This window comes from Typopeltis vanoorti, chromosome 9 (assembly GCF_054136105.1).
Source record: "Typopeltis vanoorti isolate ZY-2024b chromosome 9, IOZ_Tvanoo_1.0, whole genome shotgun sequence".
NCBI classification, from domain to species: domain Eukaryota; kingdom Metazoa; phylum Arthropoda; class Arachnida; order Uropygi; family Thelyphonidae; genus Typopeltis; species Typopeltis vanoorti.
In genome coordinates this window covers 73,919,093-73,943,229 of record NC_143557.1, presented here as the reverse complement: position 1 = coordinate 73,943,229, position 24,137 = coordinate 73,919,093, and the positions used below count along the sequence as shown (strand labels likewise).

General features: G+C 38.2%; 1 protein-coding gene across 1 annotated transcript in view; it reads left to right on the top strand.

The window, feature by feature from the left end:
- Positions 1–24,137, top strand: part of eIF2beta (eukaryotic translation initiation factor 2 subunit beta) — a 164,654-nt gene that overhangs the window by 104,108 nt on the left and 36,409 nt on the right. Inside the window, exon 6 of the mRNA XM_090397454.1 lies at positions 15,036–15,184. Within this exon, the coding sequence (XP_090253580.1) occupies positions 15,036–15,184 (149 nt within the window). The remainder of the gene's footprint in view (positions 1–15,035; positions 15,185–24,137) is intronic.

Sequence of the window (24,137 nt, the reverse complement as noted above, 5' to 3'; positions counted from 1 at the left end):
AATAATCAAGAAACGAAAAACATATCTTGGCCACATCATGAGAAATGGCAAATACCAACTTCTACAAACTATTTTGGTAGGAAGAATCGATCACAAAGGAGCTAGAGGAAGAAAAAGAATATCTTGGTTTGAATATCTATTTTTTTTTTGTCTTTACTTCAGCATCATGATGACAGACTCAAATAGACATAGTGCTACTGTAGTTAAAATAGAAAACAAACCCCCCCCCTCAAAAAAAAAAAAAACTGAGAATACATCATAGAAGGAACAAAATCTCTTCCATTCACCAATATTCATGACAAATTACCGCAACCCTTACTGCCTTAGAAGATTGAAATGAAAGATCTGATAATGTTTGAGTCTTGACGGTAACAGATTGATTTGGAGGAAAATTGTAGATAGGAAGTTAGTGATGATGTAAGTTTTTCATGTAGTACTATCATATCCTGTACACCCCTTGAGGATACATATCAGGAATTTGATGATGATTTCCCGACATTTTGATGTTCATTATCTAGAGTATATTCACTGCTTGGAAAGAAGTCAACAGACACCATACTCACAGTGTGAGGAACAAACAGGTGCCACCTTAATAAGATGTAGGACCTAATTTAGCTGCAAAGACTGAAGCAGTCCTGTGGGACATGGATTCGACAAGCATATGACAGCAATCAATGGGAATTTTAGACCATTAGGCATGTAATGAGGTCCTGGACTGTTGTGGGATGCATGCCCTTGACCTCACCCCGACCCTCCAGTTCAGTTCCGTAGAAGGGCTACAAAGGAAGCATTGCATTGGAGTTCTGAGTTCTCTACCTTACAAATAGAGAACTGACTTCCTTTTCCATTGGCTGTCATGACTTCTGGTCCCTAGCAAAAGCTGTTGAGTAATTTCCGTTCATCTGTGCTCTCACCTCTCTCTCTCTCTCACCAAAATGGTAGCATTGCAACATCACCTGGGGATAGGGCTAGCCTACTGGCATCATCTTCTTATCTGGCTCCTGCATAGATGACTGAGTAAATCATCTTCACCTTTACCTGGAACATAGTCACTCGCCTCTGGTAGCTTTCTGCTATAACTTATCAGAAGAATCTTGAATGATCTGGATACTAAAAAGGCTTCTGGTCTTGATATTATCCCACCAATTGTGTTAAATATAATATAGTGTAGAGATGATGAAGCACAGGAATTAGTTCAGTTGAAATCCATCCCACAGTACAGAAGCAAGCCCATGTACAGCTGATTCGAGAGAGAGAGAGAATTAAAGTATCTACTATTAAACTATGAACCTATTGCTCTCACATCAGTGCTGTTTAAAGTAATTTATTTATTCTTATGGCAAAAGGATTACAGAACAGCTACAGGTAATGTCCAGTCTGGAAAGCCAATCCAAGGCCTCATCTGTCACCTTGTGGATGTCCTGTAGACCACCACCGTGAAATTTGCACCTTGGGCAGTCGTTCACAATATGAGTAATCGTCTGAGCCACGGGAGAACAATCACAATAAGGGTGGTCTAACAGCCCCCATTTATGTAGTAGGTAGCCACATCTGCCCTGGTTAGTTTTGATCCTGTTGATTGATGACCAAATCTTCCTGGGAAGAGCAAAACCAGGCTGCAGAGCATAGGGATCTTCTACTAGGAAGCCGTTTATTGGGAGATTGTTGAACCAGTATCCTCTCCACATGTGAGGTGTTGATGACAGGGCAGCTGAAGAGAGTTCGTCTATGGACCAGAAAGACTTTGTAGATTTTGGGCGAAGACTAGGTGGATTTATGAGTCTGGTGCAGGGGCAGGAGTGGGTTGCTCATTGCTTTACTAAATTCTTTAATCGAGGCTTGTCTTCTCCATATGTTTGGTGGAGCAATGTTAGATAGGACAGGCAGCCAGGAGAGAGGGGTGCTTCTCACTGTCCCACTAATTGTGCACATGGTAGAGTTTAGCTGGGTGTCTATAATGTTAGTGTGTGCACTTCTTTCCCAGACAGGGGCACAATATTCTGCTGCAGAGAATGCGAGGGCTAGTGCAGACGACCTTAAGACTTCTGCACCACAACCCCAGGTTGTTCCAGCAAGCCTTGAAATGATATTGTTTCTCGTTTTAATTTTGTTGGACAGGCTGGTGATGTGCCTTTTATAGGTTAGGCTTCTGTCCAGGCTCACTCCAAGGTATTTCGGGTGAGGCTTGTGTTCTACCGTTTTTCCACAGAAAGGAAGGTTGAGGTGTCGATTTGCCTCTGCATTGTTCAGGTGAAATACTGTGGACACAGTTTTTGTTGGATTTGGCATCAAGTACCACTGCTCGAAGTCCTCTTCCGGGATGTTTCAGGTCTGTGTTTAAGGTGGATTCCAGGTTGGCAAAGGAGGTAGATTGATGTAGGATAGCTAGGTCATCAGCATACATATACTTGCTTGAACCGGTATATGGTAAGTCGTATGCATAGATGTTAAAAAGTAAAGGGGGTAACACAGAGCCCTGAGGGAGGCCGTTGTGAAGGAATCTGGGCCTGTTCTTTTTTCTGCCAATATGGACCCAGATCTTTCTTTTGGAGAGAATGGATTCAAAAAGCCGGAAAGATTTTTTGCACCTTATAATATTTCCTATCTTCATGAGGAGCCCCTGAACCAGACTTTTTTGGTTCAGGGGCTCCTCATAAAGGACAACACCTGACCTAACATCATAAGCTGATGTTAGGTCAATGAAAGTGGCTCCAGATTTAAGTTTCTTTTGGAAGCCTGCTTCAATCTGTGTTGTCAGGGCCAGGACCTGTTCACAGCAACTTCTTCCTGGCCTGAAGCCAGCTTGTTCAATCGGGAGTGCTCTTTCGATGAGTGGTGAAATTCTTTTAAGGAGAATTCTTTCAAAGAGCTTAAAGGTGGAGCAAAGCAAGTAGATAGGTCATAGATTTTTCACATCATTTGGATCTTTCCCTGGTTTGGGCATGGCAATTATTTTGGCTTCCTGCCACAAATTTGGTAGTTTACCAGTCATTATAATTTTTGAGAAATTATAATGACTGGTGGCCAACCATGTTTGGCCTTGTTGACCGAGATGTTTTAGAAACTGAGGGAGGATACCATCCACTCCTGCAGCCTTGCTATTCTTGAGTTTTAAGGCTACCTGTATCTTCCAGAGATACTGGGTGTACAAGTTCAGGAAGCTCGGGGCCCGTCTTCAGGATTTGTCTGATGGAAGATTGCACAGTAATTTTCCTGATAGAGCTGGGATGTAACTTGGAGGTTTTCAATAAATAATTAGCCATTTGATCAGGAGTTATCTCTGTTGTTTTGTGTGTTGTTGGTTCTGCTCCACCTAATTTTCTCAGAAGTGACCAGCTTTTCCGGCTAGATGTGGTGAAATCGAGTTCATGGATGGTTGAGATCCATCTTTCCTGTCTGTTTTTATCCAGCATTGCTACGAGCTCTCAGCATCATTTGGGTCTTCAGTTTTTTCATATTTGGCTAAAAGTTCCTCAGTTTCTCTATTTCAGCATGAGATCTATTGTTTTCTGTAGCCTCTAGGAATAGAGGCTTTGGCTGCAGTTTTGATTAGTTTAACGAATCTTGGATAGCAGTTAGGAGTGGGTGGAATTGCTCTAATGATTTGCTCGATTTGTTTCTGAAATGCATTCCAGTTAGACCTGCAAAGGTTCCATCTAGTGATTGGTGTTCAGCTGATGACTGGGATTGATGTGCCTGTCTCTATTAGTGTAGGACTATGCTGACTATTAGGGAATCTGTTGAGGATGGTTCTGGTTGTTGGCAGAGGGTGGTCTTCAGAGCCTTTAGAGACTATGCACAGATCTGGGGTGTAGGTTTTGTTCCACCTGGCTGAGTGGAGAGTGCCTTCCTGCTTGGCATCGTAAATCAAATACAGGTTATATGTATCCATCCAGTTAACTAGATTATTACTGTCCTGGTTGTTAGAGGAATAGCCCCACATGGTGTGATGAGAGTTGAAGTCACCAACATAGATAGTAGGGTGAAGTGGTGGCCGGTACATCTGATCAGGTCAGGATTGCAATGGTGGTTTGTAGACATTGTAGATGGTGGTATTTTCAACTTTAATACCGATGGAGTATTCTGCATCAGGTACACATAGGGTTATGTCCTTGAGGTCAGGCCGGATGTAGGTTGCCAGGCCATGCTTGGGATGGCAGTTATAAGACACGAGAATTAGGCCTGGGATCTTTAGTCTATTGAGGGCTGTGTCAGGCACGTGGGTTTCCTGGAGAGCTAAGACGTCAACTGCTTTGTCTTTGGCTATTTTGCCGATAGCTTTGGATTTAGATAGTCCTTCTATGTTTAGGGAACATACCTTGAGAGAATGTTGTTTAGGGGACTGTAACTTATTTTTCGAAGCTTGCCCTTCACCCAAACAAGCAACACAATCCTTGTTTTTCTGGGCGACGATTGAGCTGGCATGGAGCTTTTTAAGTTTTGTATTCATTATACTTAAATATAAAGAGCCAGTAGGCTTCATTTCGGCGATATAAACATTATCTAAATTAAGGGGATATTAAATCCCACATGGTTCTAAAACCGAATAAGAAACTCAAAGATTGGAATCAGAGAGTTTCATGCCGAATATAGTAAACTATAAAAGTATTGGCGATTACTAGCGTGAGCTAATGCAAGTAGTCCTAGTATGTAGTACAATCTCGGGCAACTTGCAGCAAAGGTGCTAAAGTTCTGATCACTATTCTTGGTATTTTCCATAATATAAAAACACATTTCCTAGGAATTTCCTAAGAAGCCTGAATGGCAAAGAAATGGAGCTAGCTGAGGAATTAGATAAGTACCAGATCGACATAATAGGGGTGACTGAAACAAAAAAGACCAAAACTGGTGAGATCTTTCTGAGCAATAAATACAAAATGTTATATTCAGGCAATGACAATCAAGGAAAAGAAGGAGTAGCCATAGTATTCAACACAAAATACGAGGCTAATCTTCTTGAATGGCAGTCAGTCTCAAGTAGAGTAATGTGGGCAAATATGAGAATGGGGAACTGGACAATGAGACTTATTTGTGCCTATGGTCCCACAGAAGGTTCTACTAAGGTAGAAGTGGAGGAATTTTTTGAGGCTTTAGAAAAAGCAACTGACACAATGAAAAAGGAAAAGTTGGTCCTTGTTGGGGATCTAAATAGTAGAGTAGGAAATGATTGTGAGACATACAAAAATATTTTGGGAAAATTTGGAGAAAAGAGCAAAGCTAATAATAATGGCAAATATCTGTTGGATTTCTGCTCTGGACATGGACTGGTTATTACTAACACCATGTTCCAACATAAAAATGTGCACAAATTCACATGGAGAGAAGAGGCTAGGAATAAGAAAAGTCTCATTGACTATGTTATTGTTGATAGTGATGTTTTCTCCCTGGTGCAGGACACCAGAGTGTACAGAGGATTTGAAATTGGAAGTGATCACTATTTAGTCTTGAGCAGGATAAAATTGAATTTCATATTGAAAAGAATAACATGTAAGAAAGTTTTAAAGCGAATAAAAGTTGAGCAGCTCTCAGATGTGAACTGTAGACTAAAATACAGAAATATTATTGAAAAGAAAATGAAAGAGTTTGAGAACAGGAATCAAACCTTGGAGATTCAGTGGCAAACTCTGAAGGAAACATTGATTGATTCTGCCAGAGAGGCATGTGGTGAGGTTGTGTGCAAGGATAAAAAAATTAGAACTCCCTGGTGGACACAGGAAGTCAAAGAGGCAGTGAAGGAAAAGAAGAAAGCATATCAAAAGTTCCTGGCAAATAAGTCAGCTTTTACTCTTACAGAATACAGAGACAAATGTAAGAAAGCTAAACAGTGTGTAAAACTAGCTAAACAAAAGTCATGGGAGGACTTTGGCAAGAATATAGAAAATAAATATCAAGAAGGTGGCAAAATATTCTGGAGGTTGTTGAAGAAGCTTAGGAATGGAGGAAAGAGTGCTGTAAAAGGAATTAGAGATGATAAAGGTGAAATGAAAACAGGAGAAAAAGATATCCTTGAAGTATGGAGTAATTACTTTGAAAAACTGCTAAATGAAACAAGCAGTGATGACAGCACAGTGGTAAAAAACACTGACCAGGCATGCAGTCAGGAATACATATCCATACTTGAAGTAGAAAAAGCCATCAAAGGCTTGAAATGTGGAAAGGCAGCAGGAGTAGATGATATTCGACCAGAAATGCTGAAGTATGGTGGTATAAGAGTCTTACAGTGGCTGCACTGCATAGTTCAGAAAGCCTGGACAGAGGGACGAATTCCCGATGATTGGAGTAGAGCTCTCATAGTACCCATATATAAAAAGGGAAATAAAACTGAATGTGAGAATTACAGAGGTATTTCCCTACTGAGTGTTCCTGGCAAGATCTATGCAAGTATACTTGAGAAACGGTTGAGAAAAATTGTGGAAGAAAAGCTTGGTGAAGAACAAGCTGGATTCAGGCCAAATAGAGGCTGTCAGGATCAGATCTTCACTTTACGACAAATAGTCGAGAAAGCATGGGAATATAACAAAGATCTGTATTTAAGTTTTGTCGATTTGGAAAAGGCATATGACAAGGTGCCAAGAGAGAAGCTATTCAATACGCTGCAGTTATATGGTGTCAATGGGGCATTATATCAAGCAATACTTAGTCTTTATTTGAGTTGCAAGTCAGCAGTTAGAATTGAAGGAAGTACAGGAAGATGGTTTAATGTTAAATCTGGTGTGAGACAAGGATGTACATTATCCCCTCTGTTATTCATTATCTATATGGATCACATTATGAAGGAATGTGGTATTCAACCTGATATCAAAATTGGAGATGTTAATGTCAGCTCTTTGCTTTATGCGGATGATGTTATACTTCTAAATAAATCCGCTACAAGTCTGGAAGATTCTCTGACTAAATTGAATAGCTGTTGTAATAGATATGGTATGAAGGTCAGCAATAAAAAGTCAAAGACAATGAAAATAGGCAGAATCATTGAAAATGTCAACTGTGTTGTGAATGGAGAACCTGTGGAACAAGTAAAACATTTCAGCTACTTAGGCACAATTTTTACTGAAGATGGTAAACTAAATATAGAAATAGACAACAGAATCAGCAAAGCTGGTATGGTGGGAAGTCAATTGAATAAATTCATATGGAATAAGAAAGAAATTAGTCGGAACACTAAATTAGCTGTATACAAGACTGTGTTCAAACCAATTTTAACTTATGGATCTGAGAGCTGGGTCAGAAGTAAAACACTTGACCAAAGACTAGAGACCGCAGATACGAGAGTCCTGAGAAAGATTATAGGCATGAACAGATGGCATCAATGGCAATATCATATTAAAAATGAGGATATTAGGAAAGAACTTGACATTGTCAGCATCCAGGAATGCGTTAGCAGAGCTAATCTCAGATGGTATGGTCACTTAAATAGAATGGGAGAGGAAAGATTAGCAAAACAACTGTTCTCTGCCAGGTTGGCAGGAAAACGACCCAGAGGAAGACCAAGATATAGGTGGATTGATACGGTACAAAGTGCCTTAGACGATAGAAATATAAGATCTGATAATGTTGGAGTCTTGACAAGTAACAGACTGATTTGGAGGAAAATTGTAGATAGGAAGTTAGTAATGATGTAATTTTTTTCATGTAGTACTGTCATATCCTGTACACCCCTTGAGGGTACATGACAGGAATTTGATGATGATGATGATGATGATGATTTCCTAGGAAATGTATGCTGTTATTACATTATGGTGGGAGGTCACTACCCAGACCAGTTTCAGCCTTTTTTGAGGCTTCATCAGTGAGTAGCTAGACCATATAAATACCAAAGGGTATAGCGATTTCATGCCGAATATAGTTTACTATATTCGGCATGAAACACTCTGATTCCAATCTTTGAGTTTCTTATTCAGTTTTAAAACAATGTGGGATTTAATATCCCCTTAATTTAAATAGTATTCATTATAGTTGCTGTAAGTGGTCCAGGAGGCTTGGTACCTTTGGATGCCTTGTTTGAGACATTAGCTTCATGTTACATGTGATTCATCTCTGGGGCTTCTTTTGTCTGAAGAAGGGGTGGGGCAGGAAGGCTGTCTCAATACTCCTTGTTTAAAGTAATGGAGAAGTTTATCAATAGTCAGCTTCAGTGGATCTTCACAGGAAGTATAGATCATCATCATCAAATTCTTGATATGTACCCTCAAGGGGTGTACAGGATATGATAGTACTACATGAAAAACTTACATCATTACTAACTTCCTATCTACAATTTTCCTCCAAATCAATCTGTTACTTGCAGGTGTAAACTTTTGTGGCTAATTGGTTCAAAAGACATATTTCGGTGATTACACCACATTTTTTTATTATTCAGTTCTATAAAACACTGAAATAATAGTTCCCGACAAGTTTCGTAAATCGTAGGATTTACATCTTCAGGGGGTAAATAGTATAACTTAAAGTTTAAACAAGAGAATTAATAAATACAAATCATAACCATCTGGCTATTCATAAAACTCAAATAACAGGATGCAGATATATAATGTTATTCATGTTGAACAATACTGGATGATGTCACGTGTGCTTGTTCTCGTTCATACAGTCTGAGCTCAACCACACTTGATGGAGAATTAAACCTTGATTTTTATTGCATTGGGTTGGGTTTTTTAGCATATTAGCAGCTTCTTTAAATTTTCTTATATAACTGTTGTTTTCTATGTATGACATCGTCGTTTTTTGCCAGAGTACATCGTGTCCAGTGGAAGTGGTATGGAAAGCAAGACCCGTTTTTTGTTCTCTTTTGTATTGTACGTCTTTCTGGTGTTCAGCCATGCGTATTTCTCCAGATCTTCCTGTCTGTCCTACGTAGCAAATCCCTCAAGAGCAATGGATTTTGTAGACTCCTGGTTTTTTAAGAGGATGATGAGGTGGTTTTGGTGGATGTAGGAATCTTGAGATTTTCTCCATAGGAAGGAAGGCTGCTACTTTTATGTTGTATTTGTTCATTATGGCTAGCTTGTCTGTAACGTTTTTGATATAAGGAAGCGAGATTGCATTTTTGTAATCCTGTTTTATTGTGTTGTTAGCTGGAGGCATTTTAAGGATTCTCTTGATGGTTTTTGTTTCATATCCATTCTGTTAGAGGATTTGTGTTAAGTATTTTAGTTCTTCATTACATCTTTCTTGTGTGCTGGAGATATTGTATTAAGCTTATTTTTTGTGAAGGATGGTGGTGTGAGGTTGCATTTAGAAATCTTCCGGTGTTTTTAGGCTTCCTATATACTGAGAAGGAGAGTTTACTTTCTTCATTAACTTCTAATAGAATATCCAGAAAAGGAAGTTTTTTATTTTTTTCTTGTTCTAAAGTGAATTTTATGGTGTTGTGCAAATTGTTGAGATAATCTTTGAAATTGATAAGTTCATCTGTTGTTCCACTGAATATGATGAAAATATCGTCCACATAGCATAGCCATATTTTTGGTTTTTTATGGTAATTCTTAAGAGCATTGTTTTCAAATTTTTCCATAAATAGGTTTGCTAATACCGGTGATAATGATGAACCCATTGCCAGCCCTTCTTTTTGTTCCCAGATTCTATCTTTATAGGTGAAAAAAGTATTGTTTATACAATGTTTAAAAAGATTCAAGATGTCCGGAGGGAAGAGGTCTTCTAGGAGATTCAAAATTTTTTGTCTCGGGACGTTTATAAACAAGCTGATAACGTTGAGACTTGCTAAGATGTCTGTTGGACCAATATGTATATCTTTCACTTTTTCTATGAAATGTTTACTATTTTTTATGAGGGAAGATGTTTTTCCTATATGTTGTGAGATCATGTTGGTGAGGTATTTCGCCAAGTTGGAAGTCGGTGAATCTCTTCCATCTACTATTCTTAAAGGTATATCTGTCTTGTGGATCTTTGGAACACCATATATTCTTGGTATCAAAGGATGTTTTGATTGTAAGCACAACAGATGAACTTATCAATTTCAAAGATTATCTCAACAATTTGCACAACACCATAAAATTCACTTTAGAACAAGAAAAAAATAAAAAACTTCCTTTTCTGGATATTCTATTAGAAGTTAATGAAGAAAATAAACTCTCCTTCTCAGTATATAGGAAGCCTACAAACACCGGAAGATTTCTAAATGCAACCTCACACCACCATCCTTCACAAAAAATAAGCTTAATTAAAACTCTTCGAGACAGAGCATACAATATCTCTAGCACACAAGAAAGATGTAATGAAGAACCAAAATACTTGACACAAATCCTCCAACAGAATGGATATGAAACAAAAACCATCAAGAGAATCCTTAAAATGCCTCCAGCTAACAACACAATAAAACAGGATTACAAAAATGCAATCTCGCTTCCTTATATCAAAAACGTTACAGACAAGCTAGCCAAATTAATGAACAAACACAACATAAAAGTAGCAGCCTTCCTTCCTATGGAGAAAATCTCAAGATTCCTACATCCACCAAAACCACCTCATCATCCTCTTAAAAAACCAGGAGTCTACAAAATTCATTGCTCTTGCGGGATTTGCTACGTAGGATAGACAGGAAGATCTGGAGAAATACGCATGGCTGAACACCAAAAAGACGTACAATGCAAAAGAGAACAAAAAACGGGTCTTGCTTTCCATACCACTTCCACTGGACACGATGTACTCTGGCAAAAAACGACGATGTCATACATAGAAAACAACAGTTATATAAGAAACTTTAAAGAAGCTGCTAATATGCTAAAAAACCCAACCCAATGCAATAAAAATCATAAAAATCAATTTAAGTGACCATACCACCCGAGATTAGCTCTGCTAACACATTCCTGGTTGCTAACAATGTCAAACTTGACAAGTTAGCATTGTTAAGTTGACAAAGTTCTTTCCTAATATTCTCATTTTTAATATGATATTGCCATTGATGCCATCTGTTCACACACCTAATCTTTCTCGGGACTCTCATATCTGCGGTCTCTAGTCTTTGGTCAAGTGTTTTATTTCTAACCCAGCTCTTAGATCCATAAGTTAAAATTGGTTTGAACACGGTCTTGTATACAGCCAATTTAGTGTTTTGACCAATTTCTCTCTTATTCCATATAAATTTATTCAATTGACTTCCTACCATCTAGCTTTGTTGATTCTATTGTTTATTTCCATATTTAATTTACCATCTTCATTAAAAATCGTGTTTAAGTAGCTGAAATGTCTTACTTGTTCTATAGGTTTTCCGTTACCAACAAAGTTGACATTTTCAATGCTTCTGCCTATTTTCATTATCTTTGTCTTGTTATTGCTGACCTTCATACCATATCTATTACAACAGTTATTCAATTTAGTCAGGGAATCTTGCAAACTTGTAGCAGATTTATTTAGAAGTATAACATCGTCCGCATGAAGCAAAGAGCTGAGATTAACATCTGCAATTCTGATATCAGGTTTAATACCACTTTCCTTCATAATGTGATCCATATAGATAATGAATAACTGAGGGACTAATGTACGTCCTTGTCTGACACCAGATTTAACATTAAACCATCTTCCTATACTTCAATTCTAACTGCTGACTTACTACTCAAGTAAAGACTAAGTATTGCTTGATATAATTCCCCATTCACACCAAATCGAGTAAAACGTTTTGACTATTTAAAAGTAATTATTGGCTGGCAATTGAATATGGAAATGGATAATAGGATAAGAGAAGCTAGTATGATGGACAACCAGTTGAATAAATTAAAATGGAACAAGAGAGTTATTAGCCAAAATACCAAGCTAGTAGTATACAAGAAAATGTTCAAATCAGTTTTAACTTATGGATTAGAAAGTTGGGTTGGAAATAAAATAGTTGAGTGCAGATATGAGATTTCTGGGAAGAATTAGGAAATATATGTCATGAATGGCAAAATTAGATTAACCTCCCTACCGGTCGTGGTGGATGAAATAGTGAAACCAAATTGCACTTCTTATCCATGTTATTCAATGGGTATTACAGAATCGTATCCAGATTTAGCTGGACGTCTGTAGATGTCATGGAGGTTGGTGGTGGGAGGATAAAAATCATAGTAGAAAGGAACCTGACACAATAAGTATTCAGCCATTAGTCACTTAAAGTGAATGAGTATACATGAAAGGTTAGAAAATCAGGTGTATAATATAGTGTGAAGAATGGAGGAAAAAGAGAAAGCTCTCACTGGATTGATACAGTTAGTAGTCCTGTAGAAGATAGACATATAGAAGTGGACGGTATTTGTGAGCTGACATATACATATAAACAGATTAATTTGGAAGAAAATCATTGATGGGAAGCTAGAAATGTCAGGTTAATTATATAATAATCTCATTAGTATCCTGTACATCTTTTGAGGGTGCATATCAGGAACAGTTACGATGATGATACATGAACCAGAATATCTCATCTCATCCATGATGCTAAAATGTATGTTATGTTTACAAACTTTTCTAGGTGAAATTCAAATAATATAAGCATTTCTGCAAGAGAATTATATCTCATATACCTCTGGATATTTTAAAAGGATGTAGATCGTGTTGGCAATTTTGAGCTCTCCAAGGACTGGAGTCTATAGTTTTAGTATATGTTTGAATATCATTTGTATGGAACATTTTTTCTCAGAGGGCTTTGCCACTGCATGTTGAACACTTGTTATGCAGGATTACATTGTTTTCTTTGTATGAGGGTTAATTTAAAAATTCAATGTTTGGTTAAGTCTTGTATTCCTGTCAGTAAAACCTTTTTTCTTGATGTGTTTGATAAGTTGGGTTACTTCATCTGAAACCGCTTCAATAGTAGCAAAGCATTTTTCATGGTTATTTCAACATTAATGAATAGATCCAAGCCTGGAGGGCCTGTTTCAGGATTCTATCAGAGTGAGGAAGCACTTGTCCATACTTTACCATGAGACCATATACCTAACACGAAATTTGTGGCTTGTTATAGAATGAATGTTGGTCCTTATGCACTATCTGACCTTTGTTGGATTCCTCTTCCATTTAGAAGTCGTATTAACAAAACACGAGAACACCAGAAATAGAAAACAAGCACACAGTGGTTTTACTTAGTCTAGCTCGCAACTGATGATTTAACATTTCATCATCCCTCTGGCGAAGCATGCATGAAAAGTGTATGCATGCATTTTCCTCATATTAAAAACCTTTTAAATAATTCTTGGGTGTCTCTCTCTGCTCTACCCAATTAGCCAAAACTATATAAAGAGATGATCTGATTCAATCTTTTGCTTTTCTTTTCATAAGTTTAGTGCTATGTGTTCCATTTTTGATAGCATGTTTTTTGACTGGAATGGAGCATGTCATTTATGTCTTGCATAAGTTATCTTCACATATTTAAAGATATGTTTCTTCTCCTCCTGATGATGCCAAAGATTGGTAAAATGCAGAATGTCAGTAAGTTTTAATAAACCTGAGTTGTATGTTCAGCAAAGAGAAGCACTGCATGGAAGTAATTAACTGTTACTTGTTGAGATCTCATCATATTAGGTAGAAAATCAGAATACATATGAGGGTTGTTTGAAAAGTTTGGTAAAAAAAATAAGTTAAACACATTTTTTGGAAAAAATCACCTTTATTTCTCAACATAGTCTCCATCGAGGTCTACATATTTGGTCCAGTGAGTTTCCAATTTTTTCATCCAATCTAAAAAGTAGGATTTATCAAATTGTGCAAAATAGTCATTGACAACTTTGAGGACATCCTCATTTGAAGAAAATTTTTTCCCACTGAGCAAAATTTTTAAGTTTGGGAATAAGTCACACGGGGCTAAGCCTGGAAAATACAGTGGATGTGGAACCAGTTTGAACCTCAATTCGTGCAATTTTGCCATTGCAACAGCCAATGTGTGGGACGGTGCATTGTGTTGATGAAAGAGCACTTTTTTGTGCTTCAATCTTGGCCATTTTATCTTCAGTTCTTTTAAACATTCCAACAATGATGTATAATAGACTCCTGTTATTGTCTTACCCTTTTCCAAATAGTCTATCATGATAATTCCTTGGGAATCCCAAAAAACTTGCCATCACCTTCCTAGCTGACAAAACGGTCTTCACTTTTTTTGGTGTTCTTACATTGGGATTGTGCACTGTTTTGACTGCTGCTTGGACTAAGGTATCTAGTGGTGGATCCAAGTTTCATCCACAGTCACATATAGATGCAAAAATTCCTGCGAATTGCGATTAAAGATCACCAAATGCTGCATTGAAATGTCTTTTCACATGCATTTTTGATCGACAGGCAACAATCATGGCATCCGTCGTGCACACAGGTTTTTCATATGCAATTTTTCATGCGGGACCAGTTCAGTAGAGATGCCTGCAACCTCAAGCACTTTCACTCAGCGGTCTTCCATAACGATGCCATGGATTTTGTCAATCATTTCCTTCATAGTGATCTCAGTCGGGTTGAAAACATACGACCACGTTTAAACTCATTTATTCAAAAATAAATAGTCTTCAATGCTGGTGCAGAGTCCCCATGAACTGCATCTAACTCGGCTTTGATCTGCGTGGCTGTCCACTTCTTCAGATAAAAGTGTTTTATCATTGCACGAAACTCGTTTTTCTCCATTTTTATGAAAAATGCAAACATGGCTAAAAGTTTGCCAGGGTCATGAAAAAGATGATACGTTCCGACACTGGTATGAATGAACGAACTGTGTCACCATCTGTTGGAAATTTACCAAACTTTTCAAACAGTCCTCGTATAGCAGAAGACATTTTTCATGGAAGTTCTTTCTCGTAGTGGCCTGTCAATCTGTCCTAAAATTACATTCATTTTTGCATAAAATTAAATAATCATAATTAATGGTATATATTTTTCATTAAATGTTTCTTAAACCATGAAGAAAACCAGAATATCTAAAGCAGAAAACATATTTCATGTCTGAAAGTTTTTTGTTAGTGGATTACGAATTTATCCTAAAATTACATTAATTTTTGAATAACATTAATTATAATTGGTGGTGTACATTTTTCAGTTAAACTTTCTTAATCCGTTATTTGTTTGTTTTACAGTTGTTACAACGTGTATTTAGTATAATGAGAGAAAAGAATCCTGATATGGTTGCTGGGGAGAAAAGAAGATTTGTTATGAGGCCTCCACAAGTTCTGAGAGTTGGAACAAAGAAAACTTCCTTTGCAAATTTCCTAGAAATATGTAAAATGTAAGCAAATTTTTTTATTTAGCTCATATTTACTTATTATTAATATTCTTATACATAGTGCTTCTTATTTCTCCCTAATTCAACAAACTGTTCTGAACTTTTTTTCCCATCCACCATTCCAACGGTAAAGTTATTCCTCTTGTTATCTTTTTACTGGCTAATTTATTTCATTTTGATGGTGTACTCGAAATGAGAAACATGCTGAGCAGTGTCCACATCTGTCTTACATTCACATTCAAAAGATATAAGATCCTTCTAGGATTTCTGATTGTACTACATACTATGCCACTCACTTGGCCCATAGACGACTCAACTCTCTCAATCAACTCCAGTTCTGAAATTCCAAATGGGATGATCCTCTGCAATTAGAATATGTATCTCATTTTAGTTAGTGATAAATTTTTGTGTAATATTTTAGACTTTAAACCTGTGAACAATCGGCTGTGCACTATTAGAGTTAAGGGACATTTCGAAATGTGTCTATTGTGAACTGTCATGCGCCTACGGAAGAGAGTTCGGAGGAAGCTAAAGATTGTTTCTATGAAGTGCTTGAGCGTACTTGTGCTAATCTACCATCCTATGACGTCAAGCTAGTAGTGGGAGATTTCAACGCGAAGCTGGGGAGAGAGCACGTATGGCGCCCTTTCATGGGTTGTGAGAGCCTACATGAAGAGTGCTATGATAACGGAATCTGACTTGCGAGTTTTGCCACGGCTACGGGATGCTTTGTAAAGAGCACTATGTTTGCGCATAAAGACGTCCACAAGCAGACCTGGAGATCGCCGGACGGTATAACAGCTAACCAAATAGACCATGTACTAGTGTATCGATGTCACCACAGCTCCATCTCGGATGTGAGAAGTTTCAGAGGAGCAGATGGAGATAGCAACCACTATCGTAGCCTACGATTTCAGGCATAAAATTGCAGTTCAGAAGCCCACAATTCCTACCATACGGTCGGCACGGGACCTGGACAAGTTGAACACAGCAGAAGGCAAGCGGGCTTTCCAGTTAGAGTTGCAGAATCGTTTTGGGGAGGTACAGGAGGAAGAGGATGATCCAGATGGGATGTGGGACACCATCAAAAATACAGTGGCGTTAGCTGTCTCGAGAACTGTGGGAAAGAGAAAGAAGAGGAGAAAAGCAATGTTTAATAGAGTGTGAAGAAGCTGTAGCCAAATGAAAGGAAGCACTATTGAACTACCTAGCGGATAGCAGGAAGAAAGCTGCATATGAGAGGGTGAGAATAGTGGTGAATACATATCTACACAGGAAAAGTGGAAGTATCTTAATGAGAAAGTGGCTAGTATAGAGAGAAATAAGATGACAAATAATGGACGGGAGATGTACCGGACGATCAAAGCCATGCGAGGTGCCCAGACACAAGTGGCAACCATAAGATATGAGAGTGGAAATCTATTAACAAACTCAAACTATGCTTTCACTCGGCTGTGTAGATATTTCGCGAACTTGCTGAATGTCAATGCTGGAACGTCAATATCGGAGGATTATACTCCTTATCGAAATGCTGAACCATTTATTGAAGAGCCGACATTTAGTGAGATTACTTGTGCTATCCGCATGCTGAAAAATAATAAAGCTCCAGGAGTGGACTGCATACTGGCAGAGCTCCTGAAGAATAGTGGAGACGTCCTGCTGGAGCAGCTGCACTGGCTTATCTTGATGACCTGGCGAGAAGAACGGCTGCCGGACGAGTGGAAGGAGTCGCTGATCACCCCATTATATAAGAAAAGAGATAAGGCTCAATGCGGCAACTATAAGGGCATCTCACTGCTGTCTACTAGCTACAAGTTGCTGTCTAACATCATGCTAATGTGCCTCACACCATATGCAGAAGAGTGCCTTGGTGACTACCAGACGGGCTTCAGGAGGAACCATTCTACAATAGACCAATTCTTCATGCTGCGCCAAGTTTTTGAAAAGTGCTGGGAATATAACTGGGAAGTTCATAATATTTTCATAGACTTTTCTAAAGCCTATGACTCAATAATAGGTCCAAAAATATGGCAGGTGTTAGAAGAGCTGGGAATTCCTCAAACTCCGAAAAATGGTGCAGGTGTGCGTGGCTGGTTCGAGAGCAAGAGTGAAAGCAGAAGGTGACCTGTTGGACCCATTTGAAGTACAGACCGGTGTGAAGCAGGGTGATGGACTTTATCCGATTCTCTCCAATCTAGTGTTGGCAAAAGTAATTAGAAACACACAGCAAGTGGCAGGTGGAGTTGACATGGGGGTGCAAGTTAGGATTCTTGGCTACGCAGACCTGAACGTCATGGCGCATCAATGGGACGATGCAGTGGCATTGGTTGCTGCTATTGAAGTAACTGCAGAAGAAGTTGGCCTGAAGATAAATGCCGAGAAGACAAAATATCTTTTTATGAGTCACCATGTTGCTCAAGATCCAAAGGGAGCTACACAGTTTCAGAGGGTGAAGGTATTTAGGTACTTGGGTTCTTTCGTGACTGAAGACAACAAAGTTGAGGCTGATGTCCAGAGTCGGGTAAATGCTGCGAATGTGGCCTATTATCAGGTGTGTCACCTTTTTGCCTCACGTTTGCTGTCTTGGACTACAAAGGTGGGACTATACAAGACTTTGATCATGCCTGTTCTCCTCTACGGTGCTGAAGCGTGGACTCTCATGCCGAGACAAGCCGATCACCTGAGAGTATTCAAGAACAAGATGCTACGATGTATCTATGGAGGAGTCATGGCAGACGGAGTCTGGAGGAGGCGGTCCAATGCTGCCATACACGCTTTATACCACTCGGCAGAAGTCTTGATGGAGCTGCGAGCCCGGCATCTTCAGTGGCTGGGGCATCTGTACCGTATGGGCCCCGAAAGGACTGTGAGACAAGTGTGGGAGGCTGCCAGGGAGACCGAGAAGGAGATGGGTGGATCAGGAGAAGGAAAACCTGCAGGCTGTCAGGCTGAAGACCAGAACGTGGTGGACAGTCGTAGAGGACAGTGCCCAGTGGCGACATGTGGTGCTTGAGGCCAAAAGTCCCCCTCCCGGCTGATAGCGCCTGGCTAATGTAATGTAATCTCATTTCCCTGGTTAGTATGCTGTTCAATTTCAAATCCTCATATATTACACATATCATCATTCTTTATTGCACATTACATTGTTCTTGTTTTCATGAATGCTGTAATCCCTCATTTTTACCTTGAACTCTAATCCATTATTCACACTGTATTCTACTACTAATGAAGTGTCATAATTAGCTGAATAAATTTAGGGTCACTTACGGAGCAAAGTTATTTAACTGAAAAGAGATCTCCAGAAATTAGCAATATCTGAGGAATGCAGAGAGCCAACCAGAACATTCTGAAATAATGTCCAATTCCTTATAGTGGTGCACTCCATTATTTGACATCCACCTGGATTCTGAACAAATGAGGATAGGCTAGCCATTTGAACATTAGCAACCAAATTGTATGGAATTAAAACCAAAAATGAAATGATGGTACAACATGATGAAATGTAATGCCAGTTGGGAAACTGTTCTGAATAAACAAGTCAAACCACTGATTTCATCAGGGAAGCAGGCCTGATGAACTATGAGAAATCAGCAACAGAATTGAAGTTAGGCATCATTGTCAAACGCATCAGTAGAAAAGAAGTGGAAGAATTAGTAGAATGTTGATATACTTGCTGTTACCAAAACGAAGAAGAATAAAGCAGTAAGATTCTGCCAAATAATAAATATATGTTATATTCAGGCAGTAGTGATTTAAAAAAAAAAGGGGGGGGTAGTATATATACGATCAGCAATAAACACGAAGAGAAATATCTTGAATGGAAAGCACTTTCAAGTAGTTGATGTGGGTAAAATTCAAAATGGTGAATTGGACAGACTGTTTTATGTCTGTGGTACCAGAATACTAGTAAGAAAGCAGAGCCATTTTTTGTGATTAGAGAGGATAGCTAACATAAAGAAAAAAACTGGGTATTGTTGGATATCTAAACAGCTGAGTAGGAAATGAATATAAGAAATATAGAAATCTTTGATTAAAATTTTTGGAGAGAAGAGTAAGCTAACAATAATGGTAAATAGTACCTGCCGGATTTTGTTTAATCATTATTAAGTTCCTGCATATAGATGTGCATAACATTCATTCATATAGACAGAACACACGATAAATAAATAGTGCTTTATTTGCTGTTCAGTTGTTGATTCCTATCTAACCTGAAACTGAGAATTTCAAGTAGGAAAGATTTACCAGTCTGGTTTTGAGCAGGATGAAAATGACTCAGAAACATATTCCAAACTTTCAAAAAAGAAAATGTGCAGCAACTTTCAGAGGTGAACTATAGGTCAGAACTTTCAGAGGTCAAATTTACAAATATTATTCAAGGAACAAATGAATTTGAAAACAAGAACCAAGCCCTATGTAGATATGGCAAAATCTGAAAACATATTCAGCCAGGGAAGAATGTGGTGAAGTAGTTTGCAAGGATAGAAAAATCTGAATTTCATGATGGAAAGTATCCTTTCTTTCAACATTAATGGCATTAATTCTAAGCAGTTTTTCATCTTTTATTGGCTACTATCCATAACAGTTGTTGCAATTTATATGTATACTTATATAAGTACTTTTATTTTTATTTATTTATTTATCTATTATTTTCTGTATAAACATGTTACTCTCCACTTAATTTAGCTTTGTAAACCTAATAGATAATAATAATAATAACAGGACTTTAGCTTTTTTATATACACGACTCAAGTTTTTTTTTTTTAAACACCAGAGGTCAGGCAAATAGTTTTAATGGTTGATCAGTAACTTTAGCATGCCATGTAGATTGTAGTGCAGCTTGTTTCTTTGTATATATACGTATTATTCCAGAAGATGACCTTAATGTGAAGGCCGAAACGTCGAATATATATTTTGGTTTATATTAAATTTTATTCTAACACAGTAGTTGTATCCATAAGTTTCATAATGCATGATGAAAAGTAGTTATGTTGAAAGTTCCTAGCAAGTGATTGAGCAGGTGTCTTGAGAAAAAATGTATGAAAGTCAGTTTGTTTGTAAATAGTAGCTAAATGATGGATGAAAGGACATATGTAAGGTAGGTGGTTTGGATTTATTTGATTCAGCTTTAGATATCTTGTGATAAGAGTTTTGTTCTGTGGGAGTTCAGAAGTGCAGAATCAGAGAAAGTACTGTTTGGTGTGTGCAGGCGGGGGGAGACAGACATCCTAGGGCAAGTGGGAAAGTCATCTCATGATGCTGATTGTAGCTCCCCAGGTTCTTAACTTTAGTGGAATAATTAACACAAGATGTGAGGGAAGGTGTTAGATGAAGAGGGAATGTTGCAATTTAGGTATACTAATGCCAGAAGTATTTGGAATAAGAGAGAAGAGTTTTTGGCATTCATTAGTTCAGCTTGGTCAAAAGTTATAGGCATCATTGAGACGTAGTTGATGGAAGACTATATAGGGATTGAATGCAAGCAGTACGTTTTCAGAGATATGATGGGTGGAGAACTTTTCTTACTGATAGCAGACACATTGAAGACAAAAATAATAGGAATACATCATGATGACAAGAATGCAGAATGCAGTTCATTTGAGTCTGTTGTGTGGGGCAGAGGCCAACAAGATGAAATTTATAGTGGTTGCTGCTATAGGCCAGGGGATACAAGGGAAAGTGGATGGCGTGCATTGGCAAATAAACATAATGAATGCAGGATGAGTAATTATTGTGGGGAACATCAGCTATGGGGACATAGATTAAAAGAAGAAATGGTTACAAGGAGAGAAAGAAATGGAATTATAAATTCGAACTGTATAACAATTATCTGAGGTAATGTAATGGATGGAACTTGAATTTGAGTGATAGTATCAGAAAACTTAGTAGTAACTAAGGTATGGTAGTAATGCTGCCTGAGTTGGGGGAATTGCCAGATATGTAGAATTTCTGTAAATGGTTATATGTAGAATTAAAATGCAGGTTGACAAATTGAGGAGTCAGCTTAGAGCAGTGTCATTGCATAAGAATTTGGAGGAGAAAGATGTTAGGTTAGCAAGTAGGATGAGCAGCATCATTAAGCAGAAGTTGGAAAATAAAAAGTTGTAGAGGGTATATAGATAAGCAAGCCTGTGAACAGTACAAGCCACAAGCAAGAGGATTGACCTGTAAGGGAAGGAAGGCCAAAGTGCTCTTTTGTTATATGGTGAGTAAAAGAATGACCGTGGAAGGATAATGACTTTAATGAGTGCTGGTGACAAGGGAGGCAACAGAAGCAAATAAAATAGTTGTATGAGTGATCATTTTACTCAGACTCAACTATTTGAGTCTGAGTAAAATGATTATATCAGCATCTCAATTATGTCCATGATTATATCAGTGTTTGTGTCACAGGAACATACAAATTAATTGGCAGTTCTTTTTACCACCATTTAATTTAAACTTCCATTCTAGGAATATATCTGGTGGAAAGCGGACTAATAGTTGCATTTCATAAAGTACATTCCAAGGCTGTTAGTAAATTATAGGCTAGTCAATTTATTTATTTATTCATATGGAGTTTCCTCCCTATTTCTCCCCTGTCCCTACTGGGGCGAGTTGAGCCCCCTCGTGGAGGGTTAAGTATTTATGACTGTAGAACCGGGTGTGTTCACGGGGACAGTTCACCTGCTTGTGGGATCAAAAACCCCAGATAAACTGGTGGAAAAAACCCTGCTGTCCATGCCCAAGACCGGCTAACTTGGCTATGGCTGAGGAAGATCCTTAAGCTCCTCACGTTTTCGACGGGAATCGAACCTAGGACACTCCTTTCCCAGGCATATGGTTGTGAAGCGCATAGCCACTAGGTAGGCTAACCGTGCGGACGGCTAGTCGATAAGAGCCATGGTTGAGTTATTAGAGAAGTTGGTATACAATAGGATTCAGGACTGGATGGAGAATGTGATACTTTATAGGGACCAACTTGTTTGTGAATTGTAGTTCTCATCTTAATAATTTGAATTTTCTTTTTTTATTTATTTATAAAAGTTACCTTTGAGTGTACTTTGTGACCTTTGTGTCCAAGTGTAAGCAAACAAAGTTCATGTGAAGTCACTTCATGACTGGGCTACTTGTATATAGAGGCTAATGACTTCACATCAATTGCCTTAAAAGGAAAAGGAAATAGCTACACTGTGATACTGCTAGACTTTGCATAGGTATTTGACAAGATACCACATGGAATTCTGTTGAATAAATTGAAACAAATGGGGATGGAATAAAGTTGATTTGGATAAAAGGGTAGCTTGATGAGCAGATATCAAACAATTTTGCCTCTTGATAAGACCTCACTTAGACTATTGCGTGCAGGTCTGATCTCCTGGTTTCTGTCGTGATTCTGATACAGTAGAGAGAGAGAGAGAGAGAGTGTGTGTGTGTGTGTGTGTGTGTGTGTGTGTGCAGAGGAGAGTGTTAAAAGGATTGTGGAATATTGATTATGAAGACAAATTGAGAATTTGTAGACTGCAGACACTAGGCACCAGGAGAAAGAGGAGTGATATGATTGAGACTTACAAACTTCTGAAAGGGTCATACAGGATTTCAGTTGATAGAATTTTTCATTTTATGGAGGGTGGAGAAAGGACAAGAGGGCATCCTCTGAAGCTGAGAATGAATGCTGCTAAGAAAGGGGGTGAGGACTAGATTTTTCTCACAGGGTGGTGCATGATTGGAATGGATTGCCATTGGATGTTGTGAGTGCAAGCAGTGTGAATAAATTCAAGAATAAGCATGGTAGCTAGTGTGTGCAGTATGTGGCCTGCCTCGATGAGTCTTTGACTCTGTGGAGGTCTCTCATAATAATAATGGAGGAGTTCAGTCTAAGTGAAAAGGTGACTAGTGGTGTACTCTAGGGCTCAGTATAGTCTGTTGTTGTTTGATATGTATAGGAGATGATGCAAGGGGAAATATTCAGTTGTTTGCTGATGATCCCAAGCTAATAAGAGTGATAGTCAATGCAGATGATATAGCGTTCCTACAGGATGAAATAAATAGACTAAGCAGTATAGGCAAAAGATAAAGGCTGTCCATTTAATGTGTCAGTCGTATTGTCATGCACTCTGAACTGCAGGAAACTGAGACTAGGGATTTGGGGTAAGGATTGTGGGCAGGGGGATTGAAGTTCTATGTGGTTGTTGAAGGACACACAAACAAACAGAGATAAGGTGATTATTCCCCTTTATAAGGCTTTAATAAGACCACATCTGTGGCAGAACTGTGAAACTGCTTCCTATGAAGATAGATTGAGGATCTGTGGACTTTATGGAAACATGTTATTAGGGTAAATTAAAGATGCCAAGAAGTTATATTCTTGGTTTCATCCATTATCCAAGTATAAGTAAATACAGTTTGTGCATGAAATCACTTCATGACTGGGTTACCTGTATGTAGAGTAACTTCACATCGGTTGCCTTAGTAATACATTGCACATATCCTTACAGACATGTATAATGCTATGCATTATGGTAAGGATCACTACCCAGACTGGTTTTCAACCTTTATTGAGGTCTCATCATTGGGAGCCAAACCCAGAAGTGATACCAAGGTTGAAGTTATGCAGAAGTCATATTTCCACATACAAGTAATCAAAAGGTGTCACACCTTATTACTAAAATACTCTGGATTAGAGATAGATGTTGAAAGTTTTTCCACTTGGTTATATTATAAATTTAAGATGCCAAGAAGTATTCTTGGTTTTATCCTTTAAGGCAATGTTAAGTCATTAGCATCTATATACAAATAGCTCAGTCATGAAGTGACTTCACACAAACTTTGTTTGCTTACACTTGGATAAAGAATGAAACCAAGAATATAACTTCTTGGCATCTTTAATTTATAGTATAACCAAGTGGAAAACTTTGCAATATATCTCTAATCCAGAGTATTTTAGTAATAAGAAGTGACACCTTTTGACCTCTTGTAT